General features: G+C 40.1%; 1 protein-coding gene across 1 annotated transcript in view; it reads right to left on the reverse strand.

Moving 5' to 3' along the window:
• Nucleotides 1–326: 326 nt before the first annotated feature.
• LOC149161794 (uncharacterized) overlaps nt 327–23049 on the reverse strand; it is a 43191-nt gene continuing 20468 nt past the window's right edge. The window contains exons 2-3 of the mRNA XM_089437043.1: nt 21196–21270; nt 327–821 (exon numbers count right to left, since the gene is read on the reverse strand). Of these exons, the coding sequence (XP_089293169.1) occupies nt 21223–21270 (48 nt within the window). The 3' untranslated portion in view covers nt 327–821; nt 21196–21222. The remainder of the gene's footprint in view (nt 822–21195; nt 21271–23049) is intronic.

A 23049-nucleotide genomic window follows, 5' to 3' on the forward strand; every position in this document is an offset into this window, starting at 1 on the left:
TAAAACAATTTACAGAATACTAAATAATCCATCAGATACAACATTGATTCTTTGTCTTAATAAGATATAAATAAATAGTGCCAGCCATAAAAAAGTTTCCCACTAGAAAAATATGCCAAGCCAGATGGCATTTCCTCTACTGGGCAATATAATGATATCATCGATAAGGACTCACTTTGGCGAAGTGTGTAGAAAATGTTCTGGGTTTATTTTTGAGCAAGAGATTTATTAAACTTGAGTACAAACTGGGACATGCCACAATTTCATTAGACAGCAACTATTTCTAGGAGGGAAATATAGAAAGACCAATATTGGAAAAGCCTTGCTTGAATCAAAATAGAGCAATTTTAGCATTACTTATACAGCTTCTTCAGAATCAAGACAGTTAAGAGAAACATTGGGGAAGCCCCTACATCGCTCCTAGTTTTCAATATACGAACTAAAATTTGCAGCCCAGGTCTGCCGGAGGGAAAAGCAGCATTCCATGTCTAATCAGCTTTAAGCTGGCATCTTGAATATGAGTACAGGAAGGAACTAACTGTATCAAAGATTCAAAATTGCTATATACAGATGATCTCTAACCACCAAAGAATAGTAGAGTATATCCACCAGAACATACCTCTAACAAGTAATACCCACAAAAGCTTTGAACAGAATACTGTGTCAAATAGGGGTTCTAATAAACATCCTCACAAGTGTGAAGACCTCGTCTCCAAGACAGACCTGTTCATGGCTCACACAACGGGCACCTTGAACAAATTCCAATATAAACCATAGTCCATCGAGCACACAAATTGAAAGATCGTTGGCCAGCTATATTTCTGAAATAAGCAACTCAAGAAGAAATAATCAGCAACAGGCATACTGCTATAACAAAATAGTTCTAAATAACAAATTTCGGTGATGTAAAAAACCTATTCTTCAATAGGGTATAGGATATGCAAAAGCCCAGAATATGCAACTTGGCACTACCCAAAAAAGGACTAAGATAATTTGAGGAAAATTACGTAGCAAAGATCCGAATCAACACACCATGAGAATACAAAATTTCAATCAGGATGCAGAATTGGTTTAGAAATAACAGAATAGAACCAATAAATAAAACAATTATAATTTGCTACTCAAGATGCAGGTATAAGAAGTGATGTTTGAATACAGTATTCTAAACAAGTTACACATTTAAAGATAAAAGTGCATACAACAAGAGTGTGAAAATTACGGTGAAATAAGGAACAAATACTAGAAAAAAATTGCAATATTTTGCAGATTATTGATTTTACAATAAAGTATTTCATGTTAACTTGGCAGAAAATTGAAGGGATATGTCACAATAATCTGATAGTCTTTGAGAAAACAAACTCTTCAAGCACAAGAACACTAAATCACTGGCTAAGGATAGCAATCCTAAAAGCATTCAATGAAGACATGTTGGCCAGAAATTGAAATTGAAATTTGTGTTAGCATCCACAAAAGACCAAAACAAGTCAAACAGAGTAGTGAGCACAACCAGCATTAATAGCCAACCAAAAGAAGGGCACAACAAGCGCCCCTTCAAGAAATTAAATGAAAAGTGAGTACAAGAGCAGCATTAAAAGAAATGACATAAAAATAAGCATCCACATCAGTTATCTCAATAAGGAAAACCCTAGGAAGTGAAGCAGCACCCAATAAAGGATCATAACCTAAACTAAGATGCCATTGCCACAAGGAACAAGGGAGTCAACCCTGCTCAACATCCATATCAACACTAAGTGCTGCCAAATAGCGTTCTTTGGACAGTGGACTGCACTGATAGGACCTTGGGGAGTAATAGTGGGTGGCACCAACATGCTTCTGAGTCCCAGTGGTCGCTGGGGCAGAAGGTAATGAAGTAGAAGCAAACGTAACATTCAGGGCTGAAGGCCTCCTAATAGAAAGAAACTAGAAATGGATCTGTAAAGAGGTTCCATGAATGGCAACTCATTATGCACCTAGGTATTGGGGTAGAGTATGTACACCTATATAGCTAAGTCACAGGACACGTCCTCCAGGGTCCCGTGTCCCGTATTTTACGTATTGGACACGAAAACGGCCCTAATACGTGTCGAATACGGTTTTTATCGTGTCCTGTAAAATGGAATACGTATTCACCGGTTTTTGTCATGTCCTGAATTTGGAAAACGCGTATTTCGTTGGTAGAAAACGTTGGCTGCATAAGCTGCAATTTTTTTGAAAGAAACAAATAGTTTTTGAGTGGGGTAGCTTAATGATCAAGTCTAGGCCCTAGTATTGATATGCTATTCATGGTAATGTTAAATTCTTAAAGTAAAAGGATGAAAATGAAGATCATCCTTTTACTTAAATTTTTAACATTGCCATGAAATGACTCAGGATGTTTGAGAGTGATTTCGGCCTCATTGGATTTCATATGGAGAAAATAGAATTTTAGATTTCATTCAAAATACAGCAGGCTTATCAGTTTTTCAGGATTTCAGGCTTGGAAGATTGTAATGTTTTCAGGTGACACCCCCTGCCCAGGCTACCCCTGCCACCAGTAGAGGACGTGGTCTACCTCCTATAACTCCTACTTCTAGTTCTTCAGCTTCTAGAGCATAGCAAACTCCACTGCCAACTCCACCAGCACCAACATCTACATCTAGAGGGAAAGAGAAAGTTGTGGCATTTTCTCGCAAGAGGGGCGGAGGAAATCAATAGGATTAGACTTCAGTTATTTTCTTATGTGCTTGTAAGTTGTACATGAACATTGAATATTCAACAATCAAGACCAAGCATATCACATTCTAATTTCTAAATAGTAAATTTTGATTCTATTTATTTTTTTAAAGTGAACTATGAACTTTGAGAAGTAATTATATTTTAATTTGATTAGATAAGCTGCAACCTGCAATTTAATATGGATAAAAAATTATATTTCGATATATATATATAAAACGTGTCCCCCGTGTCCTGTTTCCAGGTCGCTGCGTTTCGTATTGAATACTCGTATTTACGTGTCCTCCGTGTCTCGTGTCCTCATGTCATGTGACTTAGCTATATAGACTTTAGCAATCGAATCACTGTGTGGCAAGGGATCATTTGTCCCAACAAATAAGAGGGTTTCACACACCAATGTGATCAGTATTTGCTTCATTCCTTGTCTCATAAAACTGCATGTAAATCCAATATTGATGGCAATTTCCAATTTATCTCTAGTCAAAACCCATACCTTAATACCAGTCTATGCTATCTTATCAATGCACTAAAGAACCCCCTTCTGCAGTTTGTCCTTGACAACAGTTGCACCAACAAGAATCAATTCCCTTTCAATTGTTTGTGACAGCATCCACTTTTGCATCCTGATCTGCACTAACAATATTTATAGCCTCTATAAATTCTTCATTCCAGACTTTGTACTTCTCTTCATCAAGCACGTATGCAATTGCCATGGTTCTAAACCCAGCATCAGCATATTTGCTTATATGAGTTCTTGTGGCTTCCTCAAACTCTCTTCCTTGCTTCTTTGACAATCTTTCAAAAATGACAGTGTCTGGACTCTGCACCCTTGCAAAATAGAAACAATTGATCCTCCTCATTGCTTACCATCACAATCATTCTTTTACGAGCACTATGAAACTCCAATACATTTAAGATTATGTACTCTCTCTACTTGGTCAAGGGTTAGACTTGGTTCATGCAACATAACACTTATCTGTTTACATTTGAAAAATTCAAAGCCAAGCTCCCTTGTTACAACAAAAGCTGCTTCATCTGGTGACTCAACTTCGTAATTGATTTTACCAGTCTCTTCATCTTCTTCAAGGGCTGCAGTTTGGAAATTGGCCAAAATACAGAAAAACATGGGAAAAACATTTGCATGCGGCTCCTGCTGCAAATGTCCATTCATGAGGCGTTTGTCTTCGAAATTAAAACCTTTAACACGAGGTTTCATCTCCATTTCAACGTCGACTTGATCATATATAGCATTGTCTTTAAAGGAGAAGTTTTGCAGCTCTACAGCATCTTTTCCTAACCTTTCTGGAATCTGTAATATCCCTGTCAAGAGGTCTCCCTAGGGTAATCTCTCCAAAAATCAGGTCTGTTGGTTGCTATCTGACGACTTCTGACGTGTAATTAGACAATCTATTGCGCAAGCTATATCTCCATACCTAAATATAGCCTCCATTCTCATAGTTGATACAGCTCGAGGAGCACCATTAGACATACCCCTCGACATTATCTTATTGTATTTAAGACCCTGAATTCCATCTCCATTACCTGGTAGTTCATTGAGAACTTCCCCAACGAGTATAACCATTGTACCCCCAATACAACATTGGTGTCTGCAAGATCTACTACATAGAAGTCATCAGTAAATGTGTAATTGCCTAGTGTCACATTCAAGTGTGGAATCCTCTGTGTGCATGTCATGTTGTACCCATCAGCCACCACAACATTAAAGCCCTCAAACTCTTATGTGGGAATACCTCTCTTTGCCACCAAAGTTGCATCAATGAAGTTGTGAGTTGCCCCGCCATCGACCAAAGTTGTGACTCATTCTCCTTGTATGACCCCCCTTATACTGAAGATGTAGTATCTAGGGAGTCTACAAAGAGTGGCAATAGTACCACCCTTAATTCTCGTACAAGGTCTCTCATCCCCTTTGCCTTCCCCATGGGACTACTCCCCCTCTGAGTTGTTAGACTCACTGCTTGGTGTTGGACTTGTATCTTCTTCATCACCGCTATCTAACATCACCTCAATATGGTGGACTTTTCCCTTACAACTTTAGCAGAGTTTCTTCCTTCTCAACTCAACCCAAGTCTCGTCATCCAACCTGTCCTTCCCAACCGACTCTCTCTGAAATGGCTTCTTATCTCTTTTCTTCTGAGTGATGGGTGGTTTGGATGTATATTTAGCTTTAGGCACTACATCTTCCATGATTCGTGTCCTAGTGATGGCATTTTGTAAGGTGGTTGGTTTGATGGCCTTGACACAGCCACACAGGGGTTCCACTAAACCTTCTATGAAGAGCATGATCAGCCTTTATTTAGATATGTCTGTCACCATAACAGATACCTCTTGAGCTGGAATTCTGAAATGCAGACATTTGGTGTTTCAATCTGCTTGAGTTGTGCTAGCTCCCTAAAGTGTATCACTGGATCTTTCCTATCAAATTGGTTTATCAATATGTGTGAAGTCCACATAAGAAGTGATGCTAGAATGTCCCCAGGTGACCAATCTGTGGTACCACCATTCATGAGCTTCTCCTTCCAAATGAAGGGCACGAATTTAATGGCCTTTGCTTCCAACATTGGGGTAAGTTGAAAGTAAGTGTCTAACTTTTGTACACAAGACCTTGGCAAGTATGTTGATGACCCATCAAAAGAAAAGATGGACAGTTTCGCAACCTTGTGCAGTAGATCAAAGTTCTACTATGTGCCCCTACTATGATCCCTAGGTCTGTTTATGTCTTTAATGTTATTGAACTCCATAAAGGTAAATAACTACTCAAACATCCTCTCCCAATGACACATACTCTGAAAAATATTGTGAAGAATATTCATTCTATTCTATAGGTCTTTGGTTTACAGCTCCCTGGCCATCTAGACACTGGGGTAGTAGAGGTCTAGGGGTCCTCCTACAGGTTGCCACTGTGTTAGTTTGTGCATAGATGTTAAAAGGACCAGGACTATGAATATAGCTACTTTCTGCTAGGCTATCGATACCTCCGTTAGATCCATTACCACCATTGTTACCCACATTACTCAAATTTGCCAAAATCTGGGTAAGAAATTGGGCCATCTGTTGTTGTCCCAATGCCATTAGTTGAGCCATTTGTTGTTTCCCTTGTGCCATTTTTTGTTGCCCTCTTGCTAGTTCCCCCAAGATGTCAAAGCGGTTTAATCTCTAGTGGCTACTCTTCTCTATCTGCCATGACTGAACTGTGGGTCCCATTCTTTTTCCTTGCTGTAACAGCTTCCCTATCCTCCAGGAGCATAAGGAAGCTCTAATAACATTGTAATATTCCTCTTAAAGGAATTACCCTGAGAGTTCAATTCTGACTTAGGGTTTCAAATAAACACATGACAGAGTTGTATCTTATAATAGTTTTGCAGCACTTCTTCAATCTATAAAACGCTGACGATTATTACATGCACAAGAAGTATAAACAAGAATTTAAACAATAGTTGATTCCACCAGCAAACACTATAACATAGGACTGGTTCAACACAAATCATAAACTTACAAAGATCAATAGTCTTTCAGTAGGGTTATCAAAACATGGTTTTTAAGCTTACAAATTATAGTCGCCCCTTTTGCTACCACAAAATCATATCCGCAGGCCTTGTTGTCGCCTTGCACCCTTATTCCCCATTGTTAGCTAAGTATTTAAATTATTTAATGCGACTAAATTTACCCTTAATCCTTCACTATCTCATGATCGTGACCCTTTTGCGCACTCAACGCATCAAAGGAAAGATTCTTGGCCTTTCACTACCCAGATGGTCAAATGGTTTCCTTATCAAGACATTCATTGCCCAGAAGGTCAGTCTTGTTGCCTCAAGAAGGCACTTGTTGCCCCATAAAAATCAGATTATTGCCTCAGGAAGACATGTGCTGCCCAAAAAGGCAGTCTACTGTCTCATTTTTACACTCACTTCCCTAGAAAAGTCATATTGTTGCCTCAGGAAGACATCTGTTGCCCAGAAAGTCAGTCTGCTACCTCAAGAGACACTCGCTACCCCAGAAAGTCAAACTGCTGCCTCAGGAAGTCACTCCTTCCCCCATAAAGGTAATTTGTTGCCACAAATAGATAAATCTCAGCCTTTTGCTGCCTCAAATTATAACTCGGCCAGAATTTGGTCCTGTAGCAAGAAAGATAGGAGGATTGGCTAGGGTGGAATCCTTCACCGCCAAAACCAATCAGAGAAAAGGGTCTTAAAACCTTCCAAGAGCCCCAGCCCAAAATCAGAAAGAATAACAATCCATGATGATAATAATGACTCTCCTTCCTTCCTTTTATAGATTCTCTTTCCTACTAAATTCAATTTTCATTGACTTGCAAGTTTCACTCCATTTGCCCCAAATTTTACTTTTATTATCTAATGTTCCCTAAGCAACATTAAATAATAATTAGCCCCGAGGGTTACCTCAATTGGTCGAGTTCTCATCGTTAAAGCACCTTGCTAATGGGAGGTCATGAGGTCAATTCTCCTTAACGCACTAAGGGTTAGGCTCTGCTAATAAGCCGATTGAATGTGATCAATTCGGATGGATCCACCCAGATATTTCATCAATAATAAATAAAATAAAAAACATTAAATAATAATTTCTTGTTTTTTAAATGACTATAGCCTACATGGTTAAATACCCAAAGCTTTACAAATTTGGGAAATAGCTTGGGTCATTTTCTGGATGCGAATTATTCTTTCTGTGAGACTTGTGATAAGTCAATTGCTAGGGTGTTGGTGTGTCTGGATCTGCATAAAAAGCTTCATGCCACAATGAACATTGTGAAGGGAGAGGTGTGGCTACAAGATTTGGATTACAAAAGGCTTCCTTTTCATTGTAGGAGGTATCACAAATTCGGTCACTTGGTGAATAACTACAACCTTCCATTCAAGATATTTTCCAATGAGGCGATTATCCAAGAAGAAGAAGACTGAAGGGGAGGTTTCAGGTGTTGTCCTTGTGGAACCCTCAATTGACAGTGGTTGGGCGTAGGATCCTATGACAACCGTATCAACCATTCCTAGTTCGATGATGGTGTCTCACTCGAGGCCGTTGTTAGAGGCTTCATCGTCGAGTCATGCGGCAAGGATTGATTTGTCACATGTTGTTTCATTAGATCTGTGTAATTTGATTTCCCTACCCTTTGAAAATTTATATATTGGTATATGCAATGATTCGTTGAATTTTGGGCTCCATATGTGTTTGGTGGCAAGTTCTAGGAAACCTTCTATGCCTGTTATTTATCCTCCACTTCAAAAGGCTCCTTGCCCTTTACCTTATGGGTCTCAAGGCTATACTTCTTCATGGGCCTCTATTTTATCTGGTTGTTCTGGGGATTCGTGGGATGCTGATATTCTTCAAAATGTGAGATTTCATTTGGTGATCTCGAGTATTGGGGTCCCTTCTGGCGGTTTGGGCAAGATTTCGCTGCATGAATCTTCGAGTAAGGCATGGGGGAAGAAATCAAACATTTCTTTGGCCAAAGCCAAGGCCTGTGTGGAACTGGCTTCGGGTTGGCAATCATCTATTGATCGGGCAATTAGAGCAATGAAAGCCCTTCAAGAGGTTCCCTTATCAAGACTTTATCTTTTAATTGTCGTGGGTCAACCAGCAATCCCAAAAAACTGCCTTTAAAGAGACACGGTTGGCAATCATCTATTGATCGGGCAATTAGAGCAATGAAAGCCCTTCAAGAGGTTCCCTTATCAAGACATTATCTTTTAATTGTCGTGGGTCAACCAGCAATCCCAAAAAACTGCCTTTAAAGAGACACTTCCTTATGGAATGTCTTGATGTGATCTTTCTACAAGAAACCCTAGGCGAGGGAGACTGCATCATCCAATACTTAGAATCCTCTAATCCTCTTTCCCTTCTTGACGGTTTATTGTTATTGATGTTTGTGGTCATTATGGAGGTTTGGCCCTAGGCTGGGATGTCTATAAGATTCAGGCTCTCAATTTTTGTAGTGTTCAATCCGGGTTGGGGTGGGAGGGATATATGTTGGAATTAGACCATATGATCACATTTATCAATATATATGGTCAGCATGATGATAGGGTTGCTTTCTGGGATTTTTTTATATGATAACTCTTTTCTGAGGTCTATGAATTTGATCGTTGGTGGTGATTTAAACTTCTCTTTGGGCATTGTGGAGTCATGGGGTCCGCGTTGCAAGGGTTGACCCCCTCACCGACTTCTTTTTGCACCAGATTTCTTCGTTTAATTGATATTGCCACTACTCAGTTGAAACCCACTTAGAGTAATCAAAGGGTGGGGGAGGATTGAGGCTTGATTGGTTCTTGGTGGTTGATTCTACCCCTCAAAATTTTGCACTTATCAGGCAATGGGTTGGCTTTGGTGATATATTGGATCATTGCCCAATATTTTTCAAGATCAAAGGAAATTCTCATAAGCCTACTAGCCCCTTTCAAATGAATGCTAGTTGGCTAAAAGATGAGGATTTCACAGTTTTTCTTAAGCAAAATTGGCGCCCTTATGATGGCAGACTTGGTGTTTATTGTCCCAGTCAATTTGAACAAAATCTTAAATATATTAAATCTTTGGCAAAGGATTGGGTTGGTTCTATTCATAAACGGGAGGAGGAGAAATTACTAGTTGAACTTTTGATCGAGGCTTTCTCTGACTTGGGGTCCGATGGGTTTCGGTCATAGGAGTCCCGTGAGGAATATCACAAACTTGTGTCTAGGAGGAAGGAGATCCTGGCAAAAGAAGAGACATGGCATCTCAAAAGCAGGGCAATATGGTTAGATAGTGATGATGAGAACACTAAATTTTTTCATGCCTATGCTAAAGGCAGAAAAATTCAAAACACTATTTGGGTCATATCGAATGAGGAGGGTAGTGATGTTTCAAATTTTGAAGGCCTTGCAGATATGGGCATATCTCACTTCCAAAATATTTTCCATGAACCTCTGGGGGTTAATATCGCTGAGATTATTTGGGTAGCACTACCCTTCACCCGCTTTGTGGATGATAATGAGAATCAGGAGTTGATGGGGGATGTCATAGAAAGGGAGTTAAAAGCAGCCTTAGCTAGTTTCTAAAAATATAAGAGTTTGGGCCCTAATGGTTGGGTTGCAGAACTTTTCTCATCCTTTTTCAAGTTTATTGGCTCGGACTTGCTTTGGGTAGTAAATGATTCTCATCATGAAGGTAGAGTCTTCCCTGCCTTTAACTCGACCTTCATTGCCCTCATTCCTAAGGTTGACAATCCTATGTCTTTCAAGGATTTTATCCCTATGTCCTTGTGCAACTATGTATATAAGCTTATATCTAAGGTGATTGATCGTAGAATCAAAGCCTATACTTTCTAAGGTTATTTCTCAAGAGAAATTTGGGTTTCTTGCTGGGCGCCAGATCCATGATGCCATTAGGGTGGCTCAGGAGAGTTTACACAGTGTTAATTTGTTGAAGTTAAAGCGTGTTGTTTTTAAAGTAGATCTCTCTAAGGCGTATGATCATGTTAGTTGGTTTTTTATTAGACTTCTTCTTACACATGTGGGTTTTGATATTCATTTCATCAATTGGATCATGGGTTGTCTAACTTCTATCCCCTTTGATGTCTTGATTAATGGATCTGCCTAAAACTTCTTTCAAGCTCATTGTGGTCTTTCTTAGGGTTGATCCTTATCTCCACTTTTGTTCTTACTTGTCATTGAAGGACTTAGTCTTATGATTAAGGATGTTGTTAGAATAAAGAATTTTCAAGGTGTGGTTATTGTCCAGCTGTTATCAATCGCTCACTTATTATTTGTTGATGACATACTAATTTTTTGCAATGGTTCAGCACGTGATATGGATAAAGTGGTTGAGATCTTGGCCCTGTTTGGTTCTGTGACAAGAATAGTGATCAATGCTAGGAAGTCCTCCATTGTTGTTCATAACTTGGAATAGAAGGAGATTGGTCATATCTGCTCTATTTTCCCCTTTGAAATTTTGGAGTTGAATACAAGATTTAAATATTTGGGTTTCCACTTAAAACCAAATTGTTATGACAAAGTCGACTGGCAATGGTTATTAGCTAAGCTGGAGAAAAGGCTCCCATGTTGGTGCTTTAGGTGATTATCACATGCGGGCAGATTGGTTCTAGTAAAATTTGTTCTAGACGCAATTCCTATATATTAGATGTCATTGGCTTCGATACCTAAGGGCATTCTGCAGAAAGTTCAGAGGCTTTGATTTAAATTTCTCCATATGAAATCCAATGAGGTCGGAACCACTCTCAAACATCCTGAGTCATTTCATGCTAATGTTACAAATTTAAGTAAAAGGATGAAAATGAAGATTAAGGAGAATGTCACTTTTACTTTAAGAATTTAACATTACCATGAATCACATATCAATAACAGGGCCATAGGCTTGATCATTAAGTCGCCCCACTCAAAACTTATTTGTTTCTTTGAAAAAAATTGCATTTGGAACATTACTGCAAAAAAAGGCTAAACGCTGCCGAAAAGGTAGGGAGAGTTTTTTCTAGGGAGCGCGCGCACGAAAATGCTCCATCCACGGGAGCAAGAGGGGGGGGAGGGCTCCCCCGCAACCCTGTTATTGGCTAAGCTGGAGAAAAGGCTCCCATGTTGGTGCTTTCGATGGTTATCACATGCACGCAGATTGGTTCTAGTAAAATCTGTTCTGGACGCAATTCCTGTCTATTAGATGTTGTTGGCTTCGATACCTGAGAGCATTCTGCAGAAAGTTCAGAGGCTTTTCTTTAAATTTCTATGGGAAGGTTCTAAGGAACAATTTATTTTGCCATTGGAATCGGTCGAGCAAATTGGCAGTTCCAAAATTCCTTTGGGGTTGGGGTCTCAAAAACATCTTTCTATTCTCAAAAGCACTCGCTTCCAAGTGTGGTTGGCGACTTCTTTCCACTCATAGTCTATGGACGAAGGTGATTATCCATAAATATATCACACCTTAATCTTTGGATGATTGGGTGAGGTATCCATTCAATCCTCGGCATAATATTTCAATATGGCGGGCAATATTCAATTCATTTCAGTTGATTGCAGTAAGGGTGGATGCATGCCAATGATATCCATTTGCCAATCATGTTCAAGGTGGAATGGTTACTTGATAAATTATGGTATGTTCTATGCTTAGAGCAATTTACTTCAATTTCTTCTTATTAGCCCAATGTCAATTCTCAGTATAGCAACCACATTAACATATAAGTAAAATGTTGATAGAACATAAATAAAATCGACAGAAGACAAGCCAAGACAAGAGACACAAGATGTGGCAGCTAGCCAAGGACAAACCCCAATGCGAGGAAACCCATTGATCAATTCTTCTATATTCTTCAATAATTCAGTAGAGAGAGAGATAGTACAATATAACAAATTTGTGATTTTATATCAGCAGCAATATAACACCAACCAGCAAAGTCAAAGTTCGTCAAACAGCGCCAATTTGACCTCAAATCAACCTTGAAGAACTCGGTCTTCAACAGCAAAGATAAGCGACTCAAAATAGCCTTGAGTCAACAGTCAAACAGCAGTCAACGAACAGTACAACCTGCAGTCAGCCCTAAGCAGTCAAAGTGGCACCCAAAACAGAAATGTGCAATTCAGATTTGGTCAACACTAGGTCAATGCACCCCCCAGCAGCTCGGTCAACGATCAGCAGCCCTACACCTTGGTCAATGCAGCCCTGAAAGTCAACGCAACCCTAAAAACAAAAATTTGTCCTCCTTCTAGCACGTGTGAGAGCTTAGTTGCTCCTACGCTTGCCCAATCATATTAGGAGAGAGAAGATGAAGAGATGAGTGATGGTGAAATGAGGCACAATGTCTCCTTCCTTTATATGCAACGTTGAGGTTTAGCTGGGGGTGTGCCACACACTTTATCTTGTTGGCCGACCTTGACAGATTGTCAAGAAATACAAATAAATTCATATCTCCATGAATACATGTCGGAATCAAATGATCGTTAGATCAATCCTACACCTCTCGATGAGGAATCCAAGAAAAATATCAACTGCCATAAATAAGATGACCCACATGGAGTTTGGCCCTAGTTGCCAATTTTAACACTCCCTCTCAACTAGGGAGAACTCCATCTGCTAATCCATCTGTCTGTCAGTACTATCTCTACCATCAAATGCACTGCCCTGCACTGCTCTCCTCTGCTCTCCTCTGCTATGTTGAACTATGAAGAAGACGAAATGATTGAGGATGTAACATACCATCCCCTACTGACCCGAAGTCAATCCCAGATAAAAGAGAGTGCCCAATAGCACTCTTACTGACCCGAAGTCAGTCCCAATGAAGAGAGTGTTTCATACCACTCTTACTGATCCCAAATTAGTTCCAAAAGGGAGTGAGTTAGATCACTCTTACTGACCCAAATTCAATTCCAATTGATCCCAGATCAATGTCATCCTAGCATAGGGAGTACACTAAATACACGATGTGTCCATCGGTACTACTATGGTCCCTATCCTCATTTCCCTACTCATTGGGCCAGATGAGAGGTACTTCCCATGAGTCCTAGACTGCATGGGTAGCATGTCTCAGCAGGAGAAGGATGAACCACTCATCCTACCTACATATCGCCACGGGGTATCACAGGGGAAGGTTGAACTATTCACCTTGTACGCAACGCACCACTAGGGAGGGTGAGTCACCCTATGGTCGTTCATCGCTCCAAGAAGTACCCCAAGCCCCCCAGAGCTCCCAGAGCTCAATGTATGCATCATACAGGACCCTCATAAGAGGGTCTCTCAACGACTCCCAGTCGTTCTTGGAAAGTCAAGAATTTGACCTTTCCCATGGGCTTTGTCAGAATGTCGGCGACCTGCTCATCTGTCTCGATATGATGGAGCCTTATTACTCCTCGTTGTACCATATCCCGGATAAAGTGGTACCTGATATCGATGTGCTTGGAGCGATCATGAAATACGGGATTCTCGGATAAACGAATCCCACTCTGGTTGTCACAAAGGATCACGGTAGTATCCAATGTATGTCCAAACAGCTCACTGAAGAGCTTCCTCAACCAGACAGCCTCACAGGAGGCCATACTCACAGCAATGTACTCTGCCTCAGCGGTGCTCAAAGCCACCGACTTTGCTTCCTGCTCAACCAGGAGATCGAGGTAGAACCCAAGGAGAAACATCACCCGGAAGTGCTCTTTTGGTCCACCACACTGCCTGCCCAATCAGCATTGAATATCCATGTAGCCTCACATCTCCGGTATTGTATCTCAACCCATGAGTGATTGTGCCTCAAAGATATCTCAGTAGATTCTTGGCACCAATCCAATGTGAGTGATGAGGCTCAACCATATACTGGCTCAACATGTTGACTGCAAAACAAATATCCAAACATGAGTTCACTAAGAACATTAATGCTCCTATGAGTTGACAATACTCAGTAGCATTTCCCAAAGCAGGTCTGGCAGCACTTCCACATAACTTCTTGAAGTTAAGCTCCATCAGGGTAGTCACGGGCTTGCAGTCCACCATTCTGATTCTCTCCAATATCTTCACTACGTATTTTCCTTGAGATAGGAAAATCTCTCCTAGCTTTTGCCAGACCTCCAGCCTTAGGAAATAGTGCATCAATCCTAGGTCCTTCATCTCAAATTCGGAAGCCAACTCCCTCTTACATTTGTGAATGAGAGGGTCTGCACCTGTCAGAAAGAGGTCATCAACATACAGCACCAGTATGAGAGGTTTATCATCTTCAACCTTAAAGTAAAGGTTTGGATCGGCTTCGCTACTAGTGAATCACAACTTCATTAGGTAGCTATCAATCCTCTCATACCAAGCTCGGGGTGCTTGCTTCAGCCCATAGAGGGCTTTCTTCAACCTGCATACGTGAGATTCCCGATTATGAATCTCAAACCCCTCGGGTTGTTCCACGTAGACTTCCTCTTTAATCGAACCATGCAAGAACGTAGTCTTGACATCCATCTGATGTAGGTTCCATCCTTGCGAAGCAGCAAGGGCTATGATCGAGCAGATGGTGGTGTATTGAACAACAGGCGCAAATATATCATCATAGTCTACACCTTCCTTTTTAGAGAAGCTACAAGCAACAAAACGAGCCTTATACTTTTCAACACCCCCATCGGCTCCATGCTTTATTTTGTAAAGCCACTTCGAGGCGACAACAATTTTGTCATGGGGTCTGTGGACCACATCCCACACATCGTTCTTCATGATGGACTTGTATTCCTCATTCATAGCATTCTTCCATACTTGATGCTTCACGGCTTCTTCGAACGATGAAGGCTCATTTTAAATGATGTTGCTCATAATGGTCAAGTATCCCTGATACCTAGTCGGCTTCTTTCTTTCACGGAAAGTCCCTCTCGGTGCAATGTGTCCTTCAGCATCATCAAGTGTCCCCCTAAGCCCTGAGGAAGGTTCTTGCGGAGGGGGATCAATGGGATCCATAAGTTCTTCCACATCGGGCATTGTCTCATCTTCCTTCTCATCTGACTTCCCGGTGTCAGCTTCTTTATCTTTCCTCAGAATAGGAAGATTGTCAACCTTGCTAAGAGCCATATCTTCATCAAAGGTGGCATCATGACTTATCTCGACTTCCCTTTGACCAGCCACATAGATTCCATAGCCCTTAAAAGTTTCGCTATAGCCCACAAAGATTCCCTTCTTTCCAAATACACCCAATTTGTTTCTTCTCTTTTGGCACATGAAAATATACAGGACTTCCAAAAATTCTAAAATGAGAGACATCAGGTTTCTTACCAGTGAACATTTCTTCGGGAGTTGTGGAATCCAATGCTTGGAGAGAGCATCGGTTTTGAACATATATTGCGGTATTCGCAACTTCGGACCATGGAAACTTCGAATTCCTTGGATCATGGAGCATGGAACGAATAGCTTCCAAAATCGTACGATTCTTCCTTTCCGCCACACCATTCTGCACAGGAGTGTATCGTGTTGTGGTCTCCCTCTTAATGCCAACTTCTCTGCAAAATTCATGGAACTCATTGGATTCATACTCGGTCCCATTATCAGTCCTTAAGATCTTGATTCTCTTCTCGGTTTGATTCTCGATCAAGGCTTTGAAGTGACAGAACCAGGAGAACAATTCATCTTTCTTTTTCAAGAGGTATATCCAAGTCTTGCAAGAATAATCATCTGTAAAAGCGAGATAATATAAATATCCTCCCAAAGAGTTCACAGGCATCATACCAAATATGTCGGAGTGAACCAACTTCAAAATGTCAAAGGTATTGCTATGGCTTGAGGGGAATGGTCCCCTTTTGAGTTTTCCTTCGGCACACCCCAGACATACACCTTCTTGCTCTACTTTAAACTCAAGCATCTCAGTCACCATTTGTCTCACATCGGGTAGAACCTTATAATGAAGGTGGGCAAACCTTCGGTGCCATAGTTCAGACTAAAGAGTTGTGTCACAAGACATGACTCCCAACTTCCTCCAACTTGATATAAAGAGTCAACCCGAAACCCAAGAGTGAAAGCATCTTTAAAACTCTTTTTCCACACACGTACCTTGCCATCGATGAAGGCCAGCTTTAGCCTTTGCCTTCCATTGCCGAAATGGACACTAGGTTCTTCTTGAGATCATGTACATATAGGACTTCTTGCAAATGAATTGTGTTACCCTGATTTAATTGAAGAGTAACATTCCCTACACCCTTTACGGGATAGGTGGAATTGTCTCCAAGAATAATCTCCAAGTTTGTCTCCTTCTCTATCAGATTAGAGAGAGCTTCCTTGTAACCGGTGAAGTGCCTAGAGGCACCACTATCAATAAGCCAATTGCCCAACGAGTTCGGAGGAGAGGTAGTGGAGAGGGTCAATATCAGATAATATTCATCTTGCTTATTGTTAACAACATTTGATTCATACCTGGAGTTCCTTGCTTTCTTGGAGGGTTGACCATTTCCTTGATTTCCGTCATTCCTCTTTCCTTTGCCATTGAACCTGCGATTCCTTTTATTGTGGTTGGATTTGCCCCGAGAGTGATTTTGATCATCGTCATGAGATGTGTCCCTCCTATTTGGACACTCCCTCACATAGTGGCCAAATTTATTGCAAGTGAAGCATCTTCCCTTTCTTCCACCCTTTGATTTGGCCTTTCCTTTGAATTTAGACCCAGAATTATTTCTCCTTTTAGCATGAGAGGAGAAAGCAGTGGGGTTGCCTTTGAATGAAGGCATTTTTTGCTCTACCATCCTTGTCTCTTCTTGAATGCATCTTGCCATCAATTCCTCAAATCCCAGAATTCGATCATTGTTGAGAAGAGTGGTTCTAAATACATATCATTCGGATGGGAGCCCTCCAAGAGTAGTGATAGTCATTTCCCGGTCAGCAATGACTTCTCGAATTGATAGGAGATCATTCTTGATCTCAGTGATCCTCAAGAAGTAGGATTGAAAATCCTCGTCTTTGCCTTTCTTAATATCCTTTAGCTTATTCTTGAGGAACAAAACTTGATTTGCAACACTAACTTTAAAAAATCTTACCAGTCTATCGTAGATCTCCTTTAAGGTGTTCACCTCATAAACGTAAGCCACTAGGCGCTTGTCAATAGAGTCCCAAATGGTCTTCTTCACTTTGACTTCACCCTTTGTGTACTTGTTTCTTGTAGCAGTTAGTGCATTTGATGGAGGCTATGTAATTCTGCCTCTCACATAGTCCAACACTTCCTGTTCTTCCAATGTCAGATCAAGAGACATCTTCCATCTGTGATAGTCAGAGTTCTCACAGAGCTTGTCTTCAGCGGAGAAGTGCGATGAGGAACCTATGAAGCCTTTTGACTTTTTCCAACAATCTTCGGTGATTGCTCTTGCTCTTGCTTGGGCTTTGTCTTCACCTCAGCTCTAATACCATGTTAAATTATGGTATGTTCTATGCTTAGAGCAATTTACTTCAATTTCTTCTTATTAGCCCAATGTCAATTCTCAATATAGAGACACATTAACATATAAGTAAAATGCTGATAGAACATAAATAAAATCAACAGAAGACAAGCCAAGACAAGAGACACAAGATGTGGCGGCTAGCCAGGGACAAACCCTAATTCGGGGAAACCCTTTGATCAATTCTTCTATATTCTTCCATAATTCAGCAGAGAGAGAGAGATAGTACAATATCACAAATCTGTGATTTTATATCAGCAGCAATATAACACCAACCAGCAAAGTCAAAGCTGGTCAAACAGCTCCAATTTGACCTCAAGTCAACCTTGAAGAACTCATCTTCAACAGCAAATATAGGCAGCTCAAAACAGCCCCAGTCAACAATCAAACAGCAGTCAACAAACAGTACAGCCTACCATCAGCCCTAAAGGCTAACCTGTCAAAGCTGGTCAACGCTGGTCAATGTGGCACCCAAAACAGAAATGTGCAGATCAGATTTGGTCAACACTGGGTCAACACACTCCCCAGCAGCTCGGTCAACGGTCAGCAGCCCTGCACCTTGGTCAACGCAGCCCTAAAAGTCAACGCAGCCCTAAAAACAGAAATTCGTCCTCCTTCTAGCACGTGTGAGAGATCAGCTGCTCCTACGCTTGCCCAATCAGATTAGGAGAGAGAAGATGAAGAGATGAGTGATGGTGAAATGAGGCACAATGTCTTCTTCCTTTATATGCAACGTTGAGGTTTAGCTGGGGGTGTGCCACACACATTATCTCCATGTGGCATGAATACATGTCGGAATCAGATGATCGTTAAATCAATTCTACACCTCTCGATGAGAGGAATCCAAGAAAAATATCAGTGGCCATAAATAAGATTACCCACATGGAGTTTAGCCCTAGTTGCCAATTTTAACATTACTTTTTCTTGATTCTCTGTGATCTGCACAAATATGGCTTTGTGATTGGGAGGATGAGTTGGTGTGTACTTTTGCACCACATGGTGTTTACACCCCCAAACTAAGTTATTTGCGCCTAGTTCAGATGATCATAATCCTGCTCAAGCGTGGTAGTGGCGGGTCTTCTGGAAAACAAAGTGTGTCAAAATCAAAATTGTTGGTTTGGTGTATTATAATTTATGACTGGTAAGTTGCCCACCTGGGACGTCATGGAGTGCAGGTATAAAATTGGGCCGGGTTGGTGTGCCTTGTGTAAAAACAATGTGGAATCTTCTGATCACATTTTTATTTGCTGCTCTTTTGTTGTGCAGGTTTAGGGTACTTGTCTTTCTTTGCTGGGGCCGGGCTGCCAATGGGTCGGCTTATCCTTCGCAGCCACTTGGAAAGACTGGACTAAGAACAGGGAAACTTCTGCATTTCTTGCGCTTCCTATTATCCTATGTTGGGGCATTTGGATTGCCTGCAATGGAGCTATTTTCTTCAATTCGTCGTCTTCCTAGAAAAAGTTGTCGCTGATAGTTTGGCCATTCTTTCACATTTATTTCAATCCAGGTTTTCTCTGAATGGCAGGTCTGTTTGTATTGAATCTCCGGTTATTACAAAGCCTTGGGGCTATTTTTATGGCAGTTCCCAGGGGGAAGTGCCTCCATGTGGCAGTGGCTTTGTTCTTCATCTTGCTGAAAATCACTCTTTTCATGTAAAAATGGGGGTGGGCAGGGTGACAAATAATTCGGCAGAGGTTACTGCATCTCGTGCTCTTATTACATTTGCTGTTGAGAAAGGAGTTTCTCACCTACAGTGCTTTGGTGTTTCCTTATTGTTGTTAACTGGGTTAACATGACACAAAGTTGCAAGAATATTATGCTTGTTCATATTGTGGAGGACATTCAACGTATTAAACACTTTTTCACATCTTTCACATGCTGCCATGTTTTCATGGAAAGGAACGGGGTCGCTGAAGGTCTTTCTAAGGAAGGCCTGCTCATGGATCCAGAACTATGGATGGTGACAGAGTTCCAGGGTGAAGATCACTATCAGTTTTTTCATCAGCCGTACATGGATAGGCTACTTTTCAATATTATTGCATGATCTATATGCTAGTTTTATTGCTGCTTTGCAGCCCTTTTTGTATGTTTATATAACAGACTTTGTATGAACCCACATGATTCAGATACTGTACAAACATGAACTTGTATTCATGTATGCTTTTTGATATTTAAGCACTGATTGTATGCTTCAGGTATACAGATAACCATTATATTTTTTGATAGTTTTTGCCACACAAGGATTGGGGCAGATCCTTGAAGAATACACATGAAAACTGTGTATATACAAAATGTATTTTCCTGTTTTATGAATGAAAATATGGGTTTCTTTTTGCAGGAAAAAAGGTACAACTGAAACAGTACTTAATGGGGGTGGGAGTGCAGCTACTAGAAAAGCATTTCTATTGTTTGATATCAAAAGACATCAAATCTAAAGAAAGCATCAGTAAAAACCAACTACTCTCACCACTTCAAAAGTGATCTTAGCTCTTTGGAAACTGCCAATGCTTTTTGACAATATGAGCTCCTGCAATATTCACGTTGCATAGTCAATACGTAAATTATTTTAGCTTGATGGATGTTCTAAAAATGTTGTGACATACTACTCTCCTCATTCTTCTTATATTAGAAACTAATGCACTTGATTTGGGCATAAAGAACTATCTAGACCTAAACTAAAAATTGTGAAGGGATAAATAGAAGATACCTGAAGCTCGATTTATTAGTGCCTTCTACCATATTATCTACCAAAGAGCAAAAGCAAAAAATGGGGATACTTGTATATGATACATTGCCCTTTCACGAAAGCTATCAAAATATATATCATTAAGACAGTCCCTAGGCAAACCTTCCAGTCTATCAGGACACTCCTGAATCTGTGAGAAACTGCTCTTTAGGAATACCCTTCAAACAATACAACAAGCACAAAAGAGGCCTAGGCAGACTGTCAGGATAAATACTAGAGTTTCTACTTCATGATACTCCAAGATCTGTGAAATATTGTACCAACCAAGAGGCTGAGCACAAGACAACCTGGATAAGCTGTCAAGAAGGATAAACTTTGATGACATTGAAGAGATACATCTTTATTCATTAGAAGTTGCATGGCTGCCACTCAAGGTTGCACAGGAATTACAATACTTCAATAGCTACAACTTTTGCAAAACTCTTGGATGATGTTCTCTTGATAGATGAAGGGCACGTGTTTGTTCACAGAAAGCTCTCTATTTACTCAAATTGATCAAGCGTTAATGATATGTTTGTTCAAGATTCACTCGTGTACACCAATACAAACACCCCTCCCTCTGACATACAAATGCACAGACAGACATATATTTAACAGATAGAGAAAATTTGAGTATTTTCCTTTGCCTGAGTATGTTTCAATGAGTTCAATGTCTTTCACAAAATACTATTGAGTCAAAATCTTTACAATTGGGAGATTCAGCTATGAGACCAGTGCCTTGGAAATTAATGATCTCAGAAAAAAACTCCCACATATAAAACTAAATAACCTATGTAAAACTGAAGAAGGTATCTCGCTATGACTCTACAAAAGCGCATACAAATATGGCTGTTGTTCAAGGCAGAGTAGATGCATCACCTTCGCTTAGACTTCATAATAACAAACTTAATCAATTCCAGCAATTTTGGACCTTAACTTCATATTGTGCTTCTCCTGTAGCCACATGCATAAACAACCATCAATTCCTGTCCCTTGTAGGATTCATCGATGAAATACCATCCACTATATATATATATATATAAACAAAGGCAAATAAATAAACATTGAAATATTAAAACTGAATGCAAAGAGCCAAATTGCAAGAACTAAAATGAAAACAGAGCAATTATCATCAGTTAAGAGAATACTTTTACAAGAATTCAGATGAGGGAAATGAAGAATCTCTCAACAATCAGATGATTCTGCACACTTGTTTGACTATTTGCAAATTTAAATTAAAGAGGAACACTGAGGCAAAAGACTGAAAACAAAAAGACAGATCTAGCTAGAACTACAAAAATATTGCATGTAACCTCTAATATCATTTTTTAAACAATAACAAGGTAGATTATATTAGCCAAAAATTTGTTAAAGCGCAGAAAAGATACATCCATAAGTTCCAGAGAGAAAATATTGCAAAGGGTTGAGTACACTAGTATGGCCAGACTAGCTGTGCCTCAACCCTAATACTAAATTCCAAAAAAGCCATACAGATACAATCCATAGAAAATGCCATTAGCACCGTAACATTTAGTTGGCATCAAAATATAACAAGCATTGACTGCTAGTCATCTATAATGATCAAAATTTCATCAACAGCTACCCGACTAAGATCAGGCAGTTCAGCTGGGGTAGATTGGGCCGAGAATACAAAAGATATTTTGTGCTCACTACCTTGAGTTCCTGCAGCTGCTGCACTTGAGACTAAGATGTTGCATGTTAATACTCGTATTTTAAATTTGCAATCGCTGTGTAGAGAGAATGTTTATTATAACAACATCAACATGCATCCTTTATGCCTTTGAAATGCAGCGTTCATGGCATGAAAATAGTCTTATAATAGAAATTTTTGAATTGCAATTCATAGTCATATTTTTAAGGTAACATTGCTTCCCGTAGAGTTCTATTGACCCTCAGGTCCAGAAGGGAGTGATAAGGATTGATTTGCCAACTTGTCTGTTGCCCTGTTCAGTTCTCTTAAAACATGTTTGACTTGACTGTGAGGAATCCAAGCAACTCAAAATTATTTTGTAAAGATGGCAAAGCATGGAGTCCAAAGCAAAGGTTTCCATAGCAACAAGACAGATGGAGTTATTAAAGTCACCTATTATAATTAGAGATCTAATTGGTAAAAAATCAAGCCAGGACAATGCTTGGAAGAGAGAATACATTTCAGCATGGTTGTTAAAGTATATTCATAGGCTCCACGACTATTTCAATTCTATTTGGTCCTTCGAGGCCAAAGAGAACCCCCCTCCCCCCCACCTGCTACCCCTAGATTTTTCTTGGATGCCCCATCAATGAATAATATATGAGAGTTATGTGAACATATCCAGATCTGAAGTTGTTCTTTTGTGGGAGACAGCTCCTAGAGCTATTTCCCGAGTGCTGGAGGTGAATTTGAAACCTGCAGACTGAACTGAGAACTCTGTCTGTCTTCATATCTTTTCAATGAATGAGGATTGTGGAGCTTTATAATTTTACTTTTCATATGATCTGCTAGAGGACTTTAACTTTTTCAGCAACCATTTCAGGTAAAGACAGAGTCTCGAAAAATTACCCTGTTTCTAGCTAGCCATATTTTCCAACAGACAAACTTTGGGAGAGCCATCAAAAATTCTTTTGAAAAGAGGTTTCCCATTGAAGGAGACTCTGTAGAGTTTGTTTAGCGATTCAAATAATTGAAGAATTCTTTCTGGCCACTTAAATTGATGGAGAAACCCTTGTACAACC

This window comes from Pinus tabuliformis, chromosome 5_2, assembly GCF_031772625.1.
Source record: "Pinus tabuliformis cultivar Carrire ecotype Pingquan chromosome 5_2, CPIR1, whole genome shotgun sequence".
Lineage (NCBI taxonomy): Eukaryota > Viridiplantae > Streptophyta > Pinopsida > Pinales > Pinaceae > Pinus > Pinus tabuliformis.